At 39.6% G+C, this 19,246-nt stretch overlaps 1 protein-coding gene across 4 annotated transcripts; it reads right to left on the reverse strand.

Moving 5' to 3' along the window:
• Positions 1–1,750: 1,750 nt before the first annotated feature.
• TMEM33 (transmembrane protein 33) lies at positions 1,751–17,681 on the reverse strand. Of its 4 annotated transcripts, XM_086746460.1 has the most exons (8): positions 17,300–17,342; positions 17,156–17,220; positions 15,920–16,014; positions 15,285–15,472; positions 14,229–14,296; positions 11,431–11,564; positions 9,740–9,823; positions 1,751–8,335 (listed from the first exon to the last, which is right to left on the reverse strand). In XM_086746460.1, the coding sequence occupies exons 2-8, from the start codon at positions 17,210–17,212 to the stop codon at positions 8,206–8,208; spliced, it is 756 nt and encodes a 251-aa protein (XP_086602586.1). In that variant the 5' UTR covers positions 17,213–17,220; positions 17,300–17,342; the 3' UTR covers positions 1,751–8,205. The 4 variants fall into 4 exon arrangements, with proteins under 4 accessions (XP_086602586.1, XP_086602585.1, XP_086602588.1 ...); XM_086746459.1 differs by having other exon boundaries at positions 17,156–17,681; XM_086746462.1 differs by lacking the exons at positions 17,156–17,220; positions 17,300–17,342 and adding an exon at positions 16,868–17,038.
• Between the last annotated feature and the right edge of the window lie 1,565 nt (positions 17,682–19,246).

Genomic DNA, 19,246 nt, shown 5'->3' on the forward strand with positions numbered 1-19,246 from the left:
CTAAAGGGAGTTATTACGCTTTTAAAGAATTTGCTCTCCCACTGGGTAATAGAGAGTCACTTGCATGTCTCCACAGAAATCAGTGGGAGATATACTGGGACATAGACAGCTACAATCAAATTCAGGAAAGATTCAGACAGCTGTGCAGCTACAGTCATAAAATGTATATCCAGAAGTGTGCACTTCATGATTATGAAGCCCATGATTTGGGCTTGTGAGTAGTTACTACTTTAAAGAAATCTTAACCATAAATCTGTTTTTCTTTTTATCTCCTTTCTAATGCATTAGACAGATAGATACTTGCAAACCCAAGTATAATAAATCATGAAGAGACATTATTGTCCTGAGAAACTTTAAAGGAAAAAAGACCAATAGACATATGAGGAGCAAATTAAATTACTAGGCAGCTTTGGTTCACAGTTGCAAACCAGCCACTAGAGGTCAGTGGTTTGGAATAAAATTAGCACATGGAAGATTCCATTTCATTTCAGCTGACTAAATCATACAGTCAAGTAAAATTTCTAACATTTGAGAAAGGAAAAAGATCTAAGGTTAGCAGCACTTCTCTTCATCCTAAAGCAGAAAGCCATTTTAAAATTCTTAAAAACTATACTAGGTACACAATATATAATCTATTGAAAAAACTGTTCTTATCTCTACAGTAATATACACACATGCACAGAAACACAGGACTAGAGGAAGCTTCCTGCATCATCAGGTCTAGTTTCTTGCTACTGCACCTGTCCTACAATAACTTATATGAACAAATCAAGGACCAGCTTGAAAGCAGCTTGATTCTTTCACATTTATTTTTTTTAATAATAAAATAAAATTGATTACAATAATGTGAAATAAACTTGGCTAGTACTTTTAAAGTGTATAAAGGCAAGATGTTAGAAGCACCTACACAGTGCAAGAATCTCTTAAAAGTTATTTCCTTTACAGATGTGTAATGCTCTGCAAAGAGAGAAGGCTGGCAGAGGGCAGGAAGAGGCTCTAATCATCAACAGCAGGATATATGTATATATCCCAGTGGAAAAAAAAAAAAAAAAAAAACACTCAGAATATTATGTGCTGTATTTTTGTCATTCATCTGCTGCTGCAAGTATACATACAAAGAACTGATCTACAGCACATATACAATGATACAGCCAAACACCTTTCTTAACACTGCCTCGGAGTGATATTAAAAATTTAAAAAAATTAAGAGTGTGAGTGGAACCATTGGATGGTCAACTAATGCACACTGAACTAATGCTTGATGCTGTAGCTGTAGCTTCTTCAGTTTCAATATTCTTCTGTACTGTACAGTTATATAACTGATAAAATACCTGTGGATATACCAGAATTCACAGATGTGTTTTAAGCCAACATCTGATTTCCATCTACCATTACGAAAAGCTTCATTAATAATGGCTTTGATTTAAACTTTGTTATGGAAGAGATTCACAATGATTATGCTGGACTTGAACCTAACCAAAGTTGCTTTAGCAGAAACAATGTTGAAAGGGACTGCAACAGCCAAGCATCTGTCATTTCAAAATACTGTTTGGTCAGATTTTCTACATTAAAAAAAAAATATATAAATCCAAAGACATTGAGATGCTAAATTATAAACATGCCTTTGCACACATCATGACAAAATCCCATGCAGTTGCTCAAGTGATATCTTCCCCTACATTGCCAATATAAAAGTGTAGCAAAGCAACACAGAAAGAGAAAAGCTTAAAAAAAGTGCCAGGAAGCCCAGTAGCAATATAGACCATAATAAGCGTTTATTTCTCTACTTTTCCACTACAGGACCCTCAAACATAATGGACAAGAACACATAATCCCACAGCAGCTGTTTTCCATTTTAGGTAAACAAGATCAGCCTGTCAGCTCTGTACAATGCAGCAGTATCTGAACATATTTCAATAGTATTTTAATAGAGACTCAATTGGAAGTAATTTACAGCTAGAAAACTCAAGTACTATCCAGAGGATACCGATGGCATAAAACCATGAACGGTGAACTGGGGTTTGTGAAAGAAATAGAGCCTCCAGTAGGATTTCCATCCCTCCTCTTATTACATAGAGCTGAACTCTTCTGCATTTTCCTTATTCTTCTCCCCATTCTTTTTTCTTCTCCTTCTACATTTCCATCTTTGTGAAAACTATAGTTGACATTGCTTTAACCCTTACTGATAATCTAGCCCTGCACACCTTTATAATTTCTGATTTTCAGCTTAATTTTCCTGTGAAATAACAGACTGATGCACCATCTTCATCCAGCATACTCCTGCTCTTTACATTGACAAAGGTTCATGAGTGAACATACACAGGAATACACAAGGTGAATAAAGATACTATGATCTGCAGTTGTTCAAGGAAACTTGTTTCCTCACCCCAGGCAGGAACGTGGACTTCATTCACCTCACAAGCGAGATATCAGGCACATGGAAATCAGGGTAAGGGGAAGTGAACTCAAACTAACCATTGCTTTAAGAGTAAAATCTTTCATGGCTCCTCAGAATACAATCCACACTACTGCTTCTACACAACTGACCTAGGACTGCAGCTGTATGGTGGTAGCCAGCTGCGATGGAGTAAAAGCCACCTGCTTGGCACTGAGGTTGAAATGAAGTCAGCTTTTTGATATGCCATCACAAATGAGCTAAGCCTAGCGCATAACAGGGTAACATAGGGTCACATTAACAGCATTGGTTTATTATTTTGCTTATTAGTTGCTAAACAAATGATTACACTGATATAAATTCCACATAATCAAGTACTAGCTACAAGTTGTTTTCAGTTGAGCAGCAGCGCTTATTTAGGTAGCAGGATGGTAGCATAGTCACAAAGCAACCTATTTGAAGATTTACAGGACAGAACTCCTGCCAAAACACAGGTGTACAGTCAACTTTATTAACCCCTGCACTGAAAATACGGCAGTAAAACAAGCACATAGGTAAATTTTTTCACAGGACTTGGTATTACCTATGCCAGGTGTAAAGCAGAATAGCTCCAACGAAGTAAAGACAGGGAACAGCTTCTTTTCTTTGGTTTTTGTATACAGCTTAATCTTCCTTTTTCTCTAGAAAAAGGAGATGAAAAGCCACAGTAGCTCACTGTATCCTGCACTATTCTAAACACACAGAAAACCCAAACCAAAACAAAAACAATATCCAAGACACACTTAGAACACTTACCATGGAAAGCTGTTGGTCAGTAACTCAAACTCAGATTTGAACTTAAACAACTGCTGTTTTGCAACACAACATTGGTAATACTTTAAATCCAGCAAAAGCAAACAACTATACAATTTGATTTCAAGAACATCAACAAAACCATAGCTGTATCAATACAGAAAACAATTTAATTTGTTTTGAAATAAATATTTGACATACAAAGCATGTATAGTGAAAAAGGGTCACAATAAATTACAAATGGAGATACTTGCTCACTCACTGAGAAATGCCCTTGATATTTCCAATTTCATACCATCAAATGTATCATTCTTGCTGATTTAAGCACAGTACTAAACAAATATGGATCCCAGTGCTTTCTTTCACAGGTACTGGCATGGATAATTCACTGCAGTGATCCAATTTGAAAATCAGCAGGGACCAGTAAATCACTGCATAAAAGAAAGAGCGAATGAGGTGCTTTCTCCTTAGTGTCAGGAGCCTATGATTATTATGTTCATTAGATTTTCTTGAAAGGGCTTCACATTTTCTCAAATATGCGGGAGAACTATATTTCCCCTCTGAGCCCTTACATTAGCATTTTGTGCCTCAGTCCTCGAATACAAGCGAGAGATGAATTTTTCAATTCATTTTAGAAGTTTGTACCATCTGGATGGCACAGAACTAAGCAATGAAACTCCCTTACCTGCCCAATATATGCTATTATTGCAGAGCTAGCTTCTGCAGAAGAGTTAATAAGTAATGCTGACTTTTTATTAAAAAGATATTTTTGAATGCACATTTAAGATTGAATTCAATTACATTATCCATACCGATAATGCATCTTTGAAATAAAGGATTGCTTAAGGTTCTATCCTTAAAAGGCAATTTAAAACAGCAGGGCCTGACTCTTCCTGTGATTTTAAGAAACTAATAGCACATTAAAAGTTACAGTACAAAGATAAACTATATATGCTGAAATCAGTTAGTGTAACCACAAATACTTGCAGCAATTTAAAAGATCAAACCATTACAAGAGGTCAGCATATCCTACTAACATCTAGCCTGTAGGTGCTCACAATCTTACTCTGTTGCATTATTTTTCCCCTCACCAGAAAGGTGAGGATACTAGGCACCATACCTAGCTCTAACTCATGGGAATCCATTTTTGACATCACTTTAGAAGGATATGCTGTTTTAGCTCACTGGTCTTTGCTACGCTTAATGTGAGCACCGTGAGCTACAGTACTTTCTGAACCTGTTTAAGCAGCAGTTAATATCATTTTGGAAACAGGATCAAGTAGTCATATGTGGTGTAGAAACAAATCACAGGTCCCCCTGGACTGCCATCCAACTCTTTTTTTCCTCTACTTCCTGCTCTGGCAGAGCTCTTGCATCACTTCAGGCAAGTGCTATTTCCTTCCACACCCCAGTTCCAGCCTGTGAAATGGGCAAGGATTGTACTTCCCTAATTAACAAAGTAACTGTACAGCAAATGTTGCAATTCAGGCACACAACAGTCTAACACAGACTGTACAAAATAACCAGCTACATTATTTGTTTGGACAGTGCTAGCACATACATAGTTAGCAGCTGAAAAACTATTTGAACAAATAGTGGTTCATTATTATAATATATTAAAAAAATCCTTAAGATGTGCAACTTAAAATATTAATAGATATTGTTCCACTTGAACATCTATCAAAGAAGAAGCAAAACGTAAAACTGACAGCACAAAAGTGACAATAAAAATATAAAATAAAATAAACAATAAAGGAAAGGATAGATGCATTAGTTAATTACTTGGTGTACAAGAAATCCCAAATGGCATTAACTACTCCAACAGACCTAGCAGGTCCTGATGCTTTATTTATCCACAGGACAGAAGAGACAAGTCTTACACTGCAGCATCACTTCTACTACAAGCTTACACACAGCAAGGGGTAAGTCTACCCACAGAATTTCTGCAACAGCACTTTAACTTATGAAAGCTATGATAAAATCAGTGACTAGTCTGTTTTATACCAGTGGAAGAAATTACATTAGGTAGACAGCCTTTCAGTAGGACAATAGCAGTCATTTTATGGTCAGTTGCAAAATTTCTTTACTACCACCAACTTCTGCTACAGCCTCTGCATCAGACAGCACAGCAGCATGAACATAGAGTTCTGTTGACCAGAAAAATCTCAAGCTATCAGGACACAACCAGCATTTCATGTGTTTAATTTCATCTTCAGTACAGAACCAGTTACAAACTGTGGTTAGGAAGCAGGTACAGAGACAGAGTATTTTTGCCAGTATTGAGTAAACTCAGTGTTATCACTTAGGCAGCCTAAAGGCTACAGTAGAAATCAGAGCTGATGCAGAGTGCAAGTCAGTTACTCTATTTATTTTACTTGGAAGTTATTCTTACCCCATTGTTGCATGTTTTCTTGGCACATGAGAGAGAAGTTTTACAAGGCCACAAGTAAAATCCAGGCCTCATTTGTCAAGCAGCTCCTTACAAAGCCAAGAATATACTACTAGCCAAATCAAATAAAATCCTATTTATGAAATATCTTCCTCCTCTTGATCCATTTATAAGACTTAATGGAAAAATTGAAAAGAAATTCAGTATCCACATATAAGCTCTACTTCGTTGCACTGTCTTCCAACTCTCTACTTACTGAAATCTCATTCACTTATTCCTTTTAATCTTCCTCATCCATTCATAGAGTTGCATCTCAAGATTTAGCATCCTTCAGCTACAGTTGCAATACATTAGATCCAATTTAGACTCTTCTCTAATTTAATGACAGTATACAATTAAAGGAACAGTAGCCTGCACCTGTAACAGCAGTCTTAGACCACAAAAATCAGCTCAGAAGTAACATGTTATTTTGCTTACACTAATTAAAAAAAGTATTTATTTGCCTTCCATTCATGATATTAGGGACCAACTTACATGACCAAACTAAATTTTAAATTACAGTGGTGCAGAGAGCTGAACAGTCCGATGTCACTACTCAAAAGATATACCAGGTAACATGACAGAAGGTCTAGAACAGTGCTGAAGAACTGAAATCGTGAGAAGTAGGTCTAGATTTCTGCTTTGATTAGATAACATCGTTGCAGTGCTTACACTTGGGTTAAATTTCGAAGGAAAGGGTCATAAGTTCTTGCACTTCAGAAAGCAAAAATTCCCTATAAAATAATTTATAAGTGCACAATACATTATATCCTAATTTAGAAGCAGCAGTGGGAACATAAGAACACGCACCCCCATACACACAGGAAACATTCTGCTCAACTTCCAGGTTTCAAGCATCAGCATGTTCTGTTAGAGAGAAAATAAGCTTGAAGAGCCTAGCAAATTACATTTAACACTCCTTTTATTGCAGTATAAATTTTAGTTTTTATAAAATCCCCAAATTACAGGATATACATATAGTGAATCTCGTTGCAAGTCTTAGCAGCTGTAGAGCATTACTGCATGCAGTTGCTTCTGCAGTGTGCAAGTGTTCTATAAATAGCTAATCATGTTCAGAGAGCAAGACAAGTAGTCAAAGAACATCATATTCAATTACCAACTGTTTCATCCGTACCAAGAGGTTGAGCAAAAAAAAAAAAAAAAAAATTAAGTGTATAAATACATGGCTCTGATCTAACAAACTAATATATCTGGAACATCTGAATGATATCCACATCACAAACAAGATAACTCAATAGTTACAGGAAAATACTTTGCTTCAAGACCGTTTTCAAAAAAGAGTTTCACATAAGATTTCTCTGAATAAGGAAGAATAATTAAGTACAGTGCTATAGAAGTTTACAGAAGGCCAATGAAACCCATTTAACTTTACGCAATTAGAATATTAACTACAGAAGATTAGGCAAGTACCATGCCTTGAATTTATGGAAAGAAGTTGTGTTCAGACAGATAATGTTCTTTTTCTACTACTTACCTTTCAGTTGCTGGATGAATGCATAATCAGCACTCAATTTACTATTCACTTCTGTAGTCATGACACTGGCTTCAGATCAGTCATCACATGGATTTACGCAAAAAAATCCTACACCCATTTGTTTCAGAAGCTGCCTAAACAGGTGCAATCCTTTATGCAGATTTCCCATTACAATGAGAGTCTTAGAAAATGGAAGAACAATTTAAATAGAGCTAACTACAGATTAATTTTCTAAAAAGCTGACATGCTTATATTACTGCAATCTCACATTTGTATAGAAACAGGAACAAATCTGCAATGATTCTGCTAAAGTTACTTTGTTTACATTGATTAGTTCACTTAAGAGCTGGTTAAAAGTTTAAGCATTGCATCTTTGTCTGAAAAGCCTACAGGTCAGCAGTTTGGCCTTGGTAAAACATCTTCTTATAACAATATATCTGCACAGAGTTTTCTGTGATCAGAGCCTTGAGATTTCTTCCAACAACATAATGTAACACTAAGTCACAAGGTAGAAACTTGGAAGAGTCCTTTTTTAAGCAATATTAATAAAAATAGCCTCCCCTTCAGAAAATGTGTTAACTATGTCAGCTTGATAGACTTTAATCCCTTAACTTCAAAGTGGGCCATATTTTTACATCAAGTACAGTAATTTAGACAAAATGGTTCTATAGATACATTTAGTAAGCAGAAGAACACTGTCCAAAGTGTACAGCATAGGTATGTGTACCAACTGCTATCCACTGGAGTCATCCTACAGTAGCTATAGTTCCAACTAACACAAATCTACCGAGTATAGACTTCTTAATTTTATTCAACCTCAAACAATCCTTGATTCCTAGAAAAACAATTATGTATGACTGGGCGTGTTTTGGATAGGATGCAGCTATTTTTTTTCCCCACCAATTAGCAATACAGCACAGTAATTTTAACATGACTTGCTTTTGATATGCTAAATTTCATATTATCTCCAAGAAAAGCATATACACATTTTTATACAGCCTGGAGTGAGATCAATGTAAAACCAGGAATTTGTAATCATCAGCAGAAGTGCCAGCTGCTCATAATGTTCACAAAACACAAGTGCCTGAAATTTGGCTATGCAACAGTTGGTGCCAATCTGCTTATAAAGGAAATGCTGCTGAGGCATAGTCTTCTTACAAAAACAGGGCATGAGGGCTTCATTATTAAGTGTTCAACAACAATCCTCAACTCAGTGAAGAGAGTCCTGAAAAATCAGATTTAGAGAGTATTAAAATCCTACAGCATTTATCAGAAATAAGCATAATCGATCTTTTTCTTTCACTTCTTTTCTCAACACTCCCCACACACTCTAGTTAGCAAGTTCTTTAGATCAACTCAGTGCTGCAGTATCTTGCAAGAGCTTCAGAATTATTGTCCTTTAAACATTAACATTTTAATTAACTTCAGTTCAACAGCTTCTAGCTGAGGACAGATAAAAAACACAGCAGAAAAAATTCCACCTTCAAGGAAAAAGAAAATCAAACCCCACTATTAAGTGATAATAAAAGAAGAAAGAGTAAGGCTTTATCAGAAATAGCATAAGGAGTTGGGAGGTAATTGTGTGCTTGCACTGCTTCTTGACAGAGTGCAAGAACCCTGCACTCTAGAACCAACTATAAAAGGACAGACATGAGAAATAAAACTCACACCACCAGTTGCCCTTAAAACTACATAAATGCCACCAGAAATCTTGGCTAAACTAGTTCTATTGAATGTTAGTTTTAGTATTGCACAACTTAAATTATTTTTAGATACCAAAGTAGTACAGAACCTTCATATTTTTTTTGTTAAAATAAAAAAAAAAATACATGTACTAAGATTTCTTTACAATTTATTTCTTACAAATTAGTAGGGAATAGGACACACTTAAATTTACGATTCTCAGACCTGTCTTTGCACACCACGGCAGCCAAAGCCACTTCCTTGGTACTTTAGCCAACCATTTTCTAATCAGGTAGTGATCAGACTGCAAAGCATGTTCACAAAATCCTACACTATGCAACGCTTGTCACAAGATAAGTTTGAGAAAGCACTGACCCAAGCAAATCCTTGCAGAAATACTTACAGCTTCGAAGTTTAAAGTGGTAGTATTGGCTTGACCAACTTGAAAACAAAATCAATAAGGGTCTATTTCAATTATAATTAACCTGACTTATGAATTCAATTAAAGGAGGTAATGGACACATTTAAGGTCATCCACAGATTTTTTTTTTCTTCTCTGTAAACATTACACAAGTTCTTAAGTGCATGTTCATATATAGTCTCAACATCAAATAGGCCTTGAATCTAAAAATAAGGATATCTTCTTGTAAATGGTTGCAGAACAATTAAAAGACTTTCTTCTCCCAAAGTGTAGTTTTAATTACCCAAGCATGTTCTGAAAGCTCCCACTCAAGGACAGCGGTATATTTCAGAAGAGTTCAGTTAAATGAAGTAAACATAACCTTGAACCAGCTGTTCTTATTTTTAGCATCCAGGTGTATTCTACATTCTATAATTACCATTGCAGATTTAGTATTACGAGTTATACATTCATGTTAGAATTTTAAAAAATTTCTGAATGCCTAAACACTTAAACATTAACTTCCAAAATCAATTTAGTGCTTACCGACAGTATGGATTTCGCCGAGAGGAGTAGCGTAATGTAAGAAACCTATAGTAAATGAATGGCTGGAGCAGACTCCCTTGCCCACTGAAAGAGAATAGAGAAGTAGAGCTTAATACTGACCAAAAAGAACCCAATGGGACTTTCCCTAATAAAAGCAAGCTAACTACTTAGACTTAAAAAAAAAAGCACTAGATTGGGGTCATATTGGTTCAGATAATCTAGATCTGACAAGAAATGCATAACCATATACTTATAAAAGCAGAAACTTACATTACAGAACAAAACTGCTCAATGAAGCAGTTAAAGTGCTGTTCCTGTATTGATTTTTTTTTTTTTTTTATATGCCTAGTTTCTGGTGGTAGGCAAAGAATCACAGAAGTGACGGCAGACACCTGTTCAGTACTAAGAAAAAGCTTGCTGGTCAAGCACAAAAATTGTCTGACATAAATAGTCCAGTTAAAGCAAGCTTTTTCAGCTCTAATTGTAGCACTTTGAGTATCTGGACCATATTTCCAGCATCTTTTGCAAAACTTCTCAGAACACACTGGAGACTATTAGAGATGTATTGAGATATTAAATGCCAAGCTGATATCCAACTATTTCAGTTACATTGAAGTTAGGTTTGATACTTTACAGAGCTGCTGTTTCACATAATGTTGTTGTAAAACAGTGTAAGGGTAGCATACAAGCAAAGCACAGAAATACCAGAAGTTTAATTTTAATGACTGAAGGTTCTTTATCTAATACAATATTAAAAAGCTCTGAAGGTGAACACGACAGTTCTAATAACTAGAGCTACTTCAAGTATGAAGAATATCTTTACCCGGAAGAAAAAAATATGAAGTGGAAAGGAAAGTGAGTTACAGGACAGCAAAAAACAGGAAATCTTGCTCCTGTACAGTATTTACAAGCAATTAATATGCTAAATAAGTTTAGAGAAAAAATTCTCACAATAGCTGCATTTAACCATTATATTGTTTTAAAATTTGGTGTACCATTTTTTACAAGCTTCAGTACCTACTAGATGACTTATCAAGCAGCAACACTTCACATACTAAATTCTCTAGAGACAGGGAAAAAGTTCTCCTAAAGAGAAGCTTAAAGCACTTGAATGTTTCAGATACTGGATACAGAGTGTGTCTGTCAGCTGGTAAGCAGCTTTAAATAAAATGGAATCCTTCAGGGCCAAAGCATTGAAGTGTTCAGCTGACATATAAAAAGACACAAACAAATTATCCATTCTATCAACTTCCAAGAAGATAAAGCCTCCCTTCTGCTGCCTGTGAGACCACTCAGGACAAATGCTCTCACTGTGCTATGACTTGTATAGAACAAAGGCCATTATTCCCCCTCCAAATATTAAAAGACAATGACTCAAAATTCAGTGACTGGCAGGTCGTTATATATATAACGACCTATATATATGACTTCAGTAAGACTTCAATACACATGTTGCACATGCTATGAAAGAGAAGGGTTTTTTTGGTGCTCAGTTATATCAGAGTGAATGCTTTTTGGCTTCCACGATGCACCAACTGGAGAAGTCTAGGAATCAAATTTAATTGTAAATTGAAGCCTTGGTCAGCCAGAATCATATAAATGCAGATCTGTGACCCATAGGGAACTCAACTGCAAAAAGTAATCTTGTGTAGAAAGTTTCTAATTCTGAAAATATTTATAGTAATTCTTACCTGAAGAGCATAAAAACTGTAGCTGGCATCAGGAAAATTTCATTGCAAGCAATGAATTTTAGAATATTCTGTTGATTAGCATTCAGTTTCTCCAAAAGATTTCTCAGAAAGGGCAGACTATTTGAACTTCGTGCCTTTAAAGAAAGAAAAAATAATAACAGAAAACACAGAAGTTACACCCACCGTCTCTAGCACAGAGAAATCAAAGTACTAACAACTATCATTTACAATCCATTTCAGCATTTTCAGACTAGATTTTTAAAGGTATTGAGATTAGTATCCCAAAGAAAACTACCAGAAGGTTCGAACTGCATAATTACATAGAGTTCAATTAATAACATGAGGTGTTGCAATTCCTTCACCCATCCATTTTAGGCTCAACTGCGTAAAGATGGCCAGGAGCCTTATCCTGTCCACTAGGAGGAAGTACCCATAGTAGCAAAATAGCTTAATTAGGAACACCAAAGGCTGGAGTTACATTAAGCCGCCCAAGGCAGTTCATGGAGCAGCAGGTCCAACTGGCAAGTATCTTGTTTCCTAGCCTCATGCTGCAGTTTGCTATTTTACTACTGAAATAGAACATTAAATTTCACAGGCTGTGGTTTAGCTTGAAAAAGACATGTCTTCAGCTTTAACCTGTTACACAGCATTTGCTTCCTTCAAAGAACAGCATTTGAAGAAAAATACTTAGTGTGAACTCCACCATATCAATGAGTGATAACGGAAGGGGAAAAACAAACCTCACCCCTAAAAAGACTTCTCAGATTCTCTGTGCTGAGATTCCATAATACAATTTAGAATCATAGAATCATAGAATAGTTAGAGTTGGAAGGGACCTTCAACAGTCATCTAGCCCAACCCCCCTGCAAGAAGCAGGGACATCCCTGACTAGATCAGGTTGCTCAGAGCCTCATCCAGCCTGGCCTTGAACGATTCCAGGGATGGGGCATCCATCACCTCTCTGGGCAACCTGTTCCAGTGCTCTACAACTCTCATTGTAAAAAATGTTTTTCTAATATCTAATCTAAACCTACCTCCTTCTGATTTAAACCCATTACCCCTTGTTCTATCACAACAGGCCCTACTGAACAGCTTCTCCCCATCTTTCCTGTAGGCCCCCTTGAGGTATTGGAAAACCGCTATCAGGTCTCCCCGGAGCCTCCTCTTCTCCAGGCTGAACAGCCCCAACTCTCTCAGCCTGTCCTCATAGGAGAGGTGCTCCAGCCCTCTTATCATCTTTGTGGCCCTCCTCTGGACCTTCTCCAACTGGTCCATGTCCTTCTTGTGCTGGGGACTCCAGAACTGGACGCAGTACTCCAGGTGGGGTCTCACCAGGGCAGAGTAGAGGGGCAGAATCACCTCCCTCAACCTGCTGGCCACGCTCCTCTTGATGCAGCCCAGGATGTGGTTGGCCTTCTGGGCTGCAAGGGCGCATTGCCCACTCATGTTGAACCTCTCGTCTACCAACACTCCCAGGTCTTTCTCCTCAGGGCTGCTCTCGATCCAATCCCCGCCCAGCCCGTATTTGTGCTTGGGATTGCCACGACCCAGATGCAGGACCTTGCACTTGGCCTGGTTGAACTTTATGAGGTTGGCACAGGCCCACCTCTCCAGCCTGTCCAGGTCCCTCTGGATGGCATCCCTCCCTTCCAGCGAGTCGACGGCACCACACAGCTTGGTGTCATCGGCGAACTTGCTGAGGGTGCACTCTATCCCACTGTCCATGTCGCCAACAAAGATGTTGAACAGGGCCGGGCCCAACACGGACCCCTGAGGGACGCCACTGGTGACTGGTCTCCACTTGGACATTGAGCCGTTGACCACCACTCTCTGAGTGCGGCCATCCAGCCAACTCCTTATCCACCGAGTGGTCCATCCATCGAACCCATGTCTCTCTAGTTTAGAGAGAAGGATGTCGTGCGGGACAGTGTCAAATGCCTTGCACAAGTCCAGGTAGATGATATCCGTTGCCTGTCCCTTGTCCACCGATGCTGTTACCCCGTCATAAAAGGCCACCAAATTGGTCAGGCACGATCTGCCCTTGGTGAAGCCATGTTGGCTGTCACCAACCACCTCCTTGCTCACCATGTGCCTTAGCATGGTTTCCAGGAGAATCTGCTCCATGACCTTGCCAGGCACGGAGGTGAGGCTGACCAGCCTGTAGTTGCCCGGGTCTTCCTTACTCCCCTTTTTAAAAATGGGGGTTATGTTTCCTCTCTTCCAGTCATCGGGGACCTCACCAGACCGCCACGATTTCTCAAATATGATGGCCAGTGGCTTGGCAACTTCATCCGCCAGTTCCCTCAGGACGCGCGGATGGATCTCATCAGGCCCCATGGACTTGTGCACCTTCAAGTTCCTTAAATGATCTCGAACCTGCTCTTCGAGCACTGTGGGCGGTTCTTCATCCTTGCAGTCCCTGCCTGTGCCTTCCACAGCTTGGGTGGGGAGACAAGAGTTCTTATCAGTGAAGACTGAGGCAAAAACGTCATTGAGTACCTCAGCCTTCTCCACATCCCGGGTAACCACGACACCCGTTACCTTCCGGAGGGGGCCTACATTCTCCTTGGATTTTCTTTTGTCCCCTACATACCTGTAAAAGCTTTTCTTGTTACTTTTTATATCCCTGGCCAGATTCGATTCCATCAGGGCTTTAGCCTTCCTCACCCTATCCCTAATTTCTATCACTCTAACTTCTCTAGTGTAGCTAAGGGAAACCATAGCTGCAACTCAAACCTGTTTATAATCGCCAAGAATGCCAACAGTATTAATCCTATCATATGTCATATCATACTTACATCAAGAACCTTCTTTGTATATGTGGCAGCGTGAAGCAAAGAGAACAGCAGAACAGGAAAAATACTCACTGAAGCAAGCGGTAAGGAAAATCATAGGCTGCAGAAGTGCTTCATTTCTCTGTGATGCTATACTAACACACAAGTAGTAGCTTGATGGCTTTTTGCAAAAGGTTGGCTGGAAAGACCTATACTGGATTAAGACATGTATATGTCTACCAACTATATTTATAGCTCTTCCCTTTGCTTCTTACATCTTCTCCTCACTATGCACTTTCATTAACTTTCAAACATGTGTTTACGTAGGTATGCAAAAGTACAACATACACCATTACACACCAGTGCGTTTCTACTGAAATACATTCTTTCTGCATGAAAGACAGATTTTAAGAAGTAACCTAATGTATCCTATACACAGTCATAATAATGTTTATTAAGAGATGCTACAAAAAGCATTTATTCCAAGAACATGCAGTTGCCAGCTATTCACATTTTAGAGAGCAAGAACGTAGACATTCCTCTGCCAGAGATATTTTAAGAGTAGGACATAAAACATACACACAAAGTGGCACAAAGAAAAGTCAGTTCTTACATGTCAGCCTTTGACAAGCCACAGTAGCAAGTCTTTTTCGCAGACTTTATCTATTTAATAACTTATCTGAAAAAAATCTACTGATTTTTAATACTGATTAATTGTCTCTCTATATTATGTAGTTCCTACTTACAGTGAAGCGTCATACATAAACACTGTACCGGTAACAAACAAAAGCTACCAACTTCTCATAGTATCACTTGAGGTTGATCATAAAATCCACTGAACTTAAGTCTCAAAAAAAGAAAATGTAAGTAAACAGAAACTGCAATGCACTAGTTATAGAGGTGATTAACCTGAATATGGATCACTCAGCATAAGCCTCTCCTACTTTACATAGAGTATGTTTTATGAATAGTAAATGTATTCTAGTTTAAACCAGTTTTTCAGATCATGGCACAGGTCATGAAAATAATCCAGTTTAAGATATTTAAAGACATTACCAGGATGATACATGTAAAGGATACTGGTAACAGGGTAGGAATTCACAAAGATAAGAGAGTACAACAGGTAGTGGCAGCTGTCCTCCAGCAAAGCCTGAGCCAGAAATGCCCTGCTAAGCTGAAAGTGCGGTAGCCTTTGGTGTAGTCGGAGGGCACTAGTAAGAGCATTTGCCAGCAAGGCACGCTGATAAAAGCTTGCTGCTTCATGCAACCTGCAAATCATCAGAGGAGACGTTACCATATGAACCAAGCCCCTGCTCAGAAGTCTTCCCAGCCCTTGAGAATTGCATCACAATAATGCAATACCTGAAGTATTTTTACTGTCATACATAAGCACCATTACCAAAATACAACTCAAAAACTAGTAACACTCACCCACTGACCACGGGTGTCAAAGGTAAAACAATTCAATATATGACTCCATAACCACCCATAAAAACATGCATTTTTCAGTACTTTACAGTCATTCAATACATTTTCCAACATGTCTACAAGTGTTTCAAACCAATCCAAAAATCCATAAGCTGCTTTTACACAAAGCACCCAAATAAGCTAAGTAACAGAAGCTTACCCTTATATGAAAAAAAAAAACTCTGTAAAAAGAGAGTTTAATTACTTCGTAAATAATTAATGTTATTCTATAACATTACAATACATACCCTAGAAGAGGCAGGACAAATAGAGCTGAGCAGTAAACTGTGAACAAGCGGGAAATCCACATTGCTGTATCCAACTTGTTAGCCATCAGAAATTGCTACATTAAGAAGAAAAAAAAAAACTCAACCCCCAAAGAAGCTGGTATCTTAATATTTGCATACAGCAAACAATCTTCCCTTCTATATTAAATTGCAGCTCTTTCTCCAATTTTGAATAGAAGCAAATTATATCTTGAAGCAAAGAGCATCTTTTTGTTTTGTAGGAAACCTGACTCATATGGTGTCACTAACCAGATCAAAAATAGCTATGATGTCTCAGAATCAAAAGGCTCCTCTATATATCACGACAATATACAGTGGTAAAGTTTTGTGTGGAGATAGTTTTTCAAAACAAACCAACCTCACCAAACAGCTAGCTTCAAAAATGTATCAGGCAATGTCTTTAGACCTGATTGACTTTTGTATTTATTGCTTCAAGGTTCCTTTTACAATTCACTTCACACACCTGGGGTTAAATCACCACAATTCTTAAGAAAGAAAAAAAAAAAAAAAAAAAAAGGGGTTAGGTAAAGTTAGCACAACTACATAATAAGGGAACTGGCATCTTTCTGGCCTACACATTCTTGGCCTTAAAAAAGAAAAAGAGCTTTTAACAGTAATCTAGCACCTCGCCTTAGCCCCAGTCCTCTTCAATATATACCTCTACCAGAAAAGCTCCAACAAAACACACCATGCTTTTGGCCATTAGGTGCTACAGGGTCAAAACATCAGCTTCCTTTCACCTGAAAAAGCCCAAAAGAGCTCAAATTTTTTTTCCAAATTTGAACCAGCTTTTGAAGACTGCTCTTTTCCTCCATGTTCCTTGATGCTTTTAAATGAAAACGACCAGAAATTAACCTATCTGCAAGCATCTTCATATCATTATCTACTGTCTTACTTGCGCAATATTACCATAGACGTATAGTTGCTGCCACACGGAATTAGTTTGGACTGAGGCATTCGCAAGAACGGCGGCGCAGGAGCAGCACGTTTTCAAACAGGAAGAGCCGCTTCCCCCCCTCCTCCGGCCCTTTCCCGGCCGGCCATGCTGCCGGCCCAGCAGCACATGGGGCGCCCACACTGCCGGAGAAGCACCGGGGCCGGCCCAGGACCCTCACCCCCCCAAACCCCAGAGTCGGGCACGCGCCGCGGCCTGCTGTCCCTCTCCACCCCCCACCCCCCCGGCTGGGGGCTCCTTACCAGGGCTCCGCCGCCGGCTCCGCCCTGCATGGGCCCGTTCTGCGTGGAGTCCGCCATGGCCGCACCTGCGGGGAGAGAAGCGCCTCAGCTGGGGCTTGGGCGACGATCGCCACTTCCCGAACTCACGGCCTGCCCGCGACCCACCGCAAACGGCAAACCACCACCACCTCCTCCTCCGCCACCCCAACCTCCCCGGATACGACAGGACGTCACTTCCAGCAGGCCGCACGGCCTGCCGGGCAATGTAGGCCCGGCGACCTGACGCTTCCGGCCGCGCCTGCCGACGTCACAGAGTGTTGCAGGGACGGGGAGATTGGTGGTGCATGAGCACCGGTACCTCACGGGCGTGGCGCCCACTCGAGTTTGGGAACGCGCCTGCCAAGGCGAGGCCGCTGGGGAGGGGGATTGCCGCTTCCTCCCCCGCAGCCCCTCCGGTGCGGCGCCTCGCCGGCCCCGAGGCCCTGTGGCCTACAGCGGGCTCCACCTCCGCTGCTCAGCTCGCTCGGTGGGGACTCCGTCGGGACACGTCGGTGTCGTGGCAGTAACGGCTACAATACTAATGCTGGCTTGGGCCTTAGTCGGGGGAGCCCTTACCCACTGAGGGCCGTGCACGCCTTCCAGAGCCGTTTGGCAAGACGTGGACTTAGGGCTGTGTGTCAGCAGTGTACAGGGGAGTGGTAAGGTCACAGGCCGCAGACAGGACCCTCTCCGGTTCCCTGGTGCTAAACTAGCACAGTGATGTCACACAACAATGATGCAACGTCCAAATTAAATATCACCCTGCCTCAGGCTGTGTCTATGTGTTTTAGTGTTGTTGGTTCCCTATAATGTAAAAAAAAAGCAAAAAAAAAAAACCTTTTCAAAACTGTGTCTACCCAAACATTCATTCTGTAAGCAGTATTAAATTAAAATGCAGCTGGTTTGAAAATTTGGAAACCTTTGATCAAGAATCATTAAACCTTTAAGCTAAGGAGCTTTAATCAAGTACAGGTCTATCGGCAATGTTGACAGGAGGACCAAGCTGGATAGCACAAAGCAGAAGCCTCCTGCTCATTCTACAACATGTAGCATATGCCATTTGCAGGGTCTTGGAAAGGGTTAATCCTCCCTTCATTACTCTGACTCATCCTAATATTGTTTTTTTTTATTATTATTATCTGTGCCAGATAGCTATACAAACACGTTCTCAGCTGGAAGTCTGTAAATCTCCTATAACTCGGCTGAAGTGGTATCAAAGTAACAGAAAACAAAGCAGGGACCTCAAGACCCACACCTTTGACTTTCAGCTCCTGTAGCCTCATGTGGTTTGTACTCCTGGGTTTCTCTCAAGGATGTGCAGCAGGTTCCCCCTTCTGGCAGCGTGGGTTCCAGGACAGCAAGCCATCTGCTCCAGTTTCTAATAATTTCCAGATGCTTTCAATTACCCTTTAGCAGCAAAAAGACATATTTTTGTGACCAAGGATGTTGGAATCAACATCCGCAATCGGCCTCATTTCTGGCTTATGATTATTAAACCTGAAAATTGATTGGAAGAGACTCAGGAAGACATCAGGAGAATGTGTAATGAAGTTCATTGATGGAGAAGGAGCAAAAGAAGAGTCAGCTGATAGGGACTCTAATACCATAACAATTACAAGTAAACTAAGGCTTGAGGCTAATTAATACTTTCTAAGTTGCATATGCAGAACCTGATTTTCCACTTCTTTTCCCAGACACTCATCTCTTGCTGAAGTGGCTGCAAAGTAGGCACAAGAACTACCTGCTATTTTGGGGCCACTTTTGTACAGGTGGCGGAGACTCTGAACAGCACTAGAGCATTAGGGCTCTTGGCGTGTCTACTGGATGTTCTCAAATGTCTAATAAAAAGACTGACAAACATTTATGCTAAACAAAAATTAAAACTTTGAATATTGCCCCAGTAAATTAAGTTTAACCATTACCAGATTATTTTCTTTATTAAAAAAAAAGAAAATATTAATATACCCAGGAGATTTCTTTAGATGCAACTGAAACATGGAAATACACATTGAAGACCACCAGATGTTTAATGCTGTGAAACTGAAATGTCCCAAGCGAAAAAACCTTCTAATT

This window comes from Chlamydotis macqueenii, chromosome 4 (assembly GCF_036417535.1).
Source record: "Chlamydotis macqueenii isolate bChlMac1 chromosome 4, bChlMac1.mat, whole genome shotgun sequence".
NCBI lineage: Eukaryota > Metazoa > Chordata > Aves > Otidiformes > Otididae > Chlamydotis > Chlamydotis macqueenii.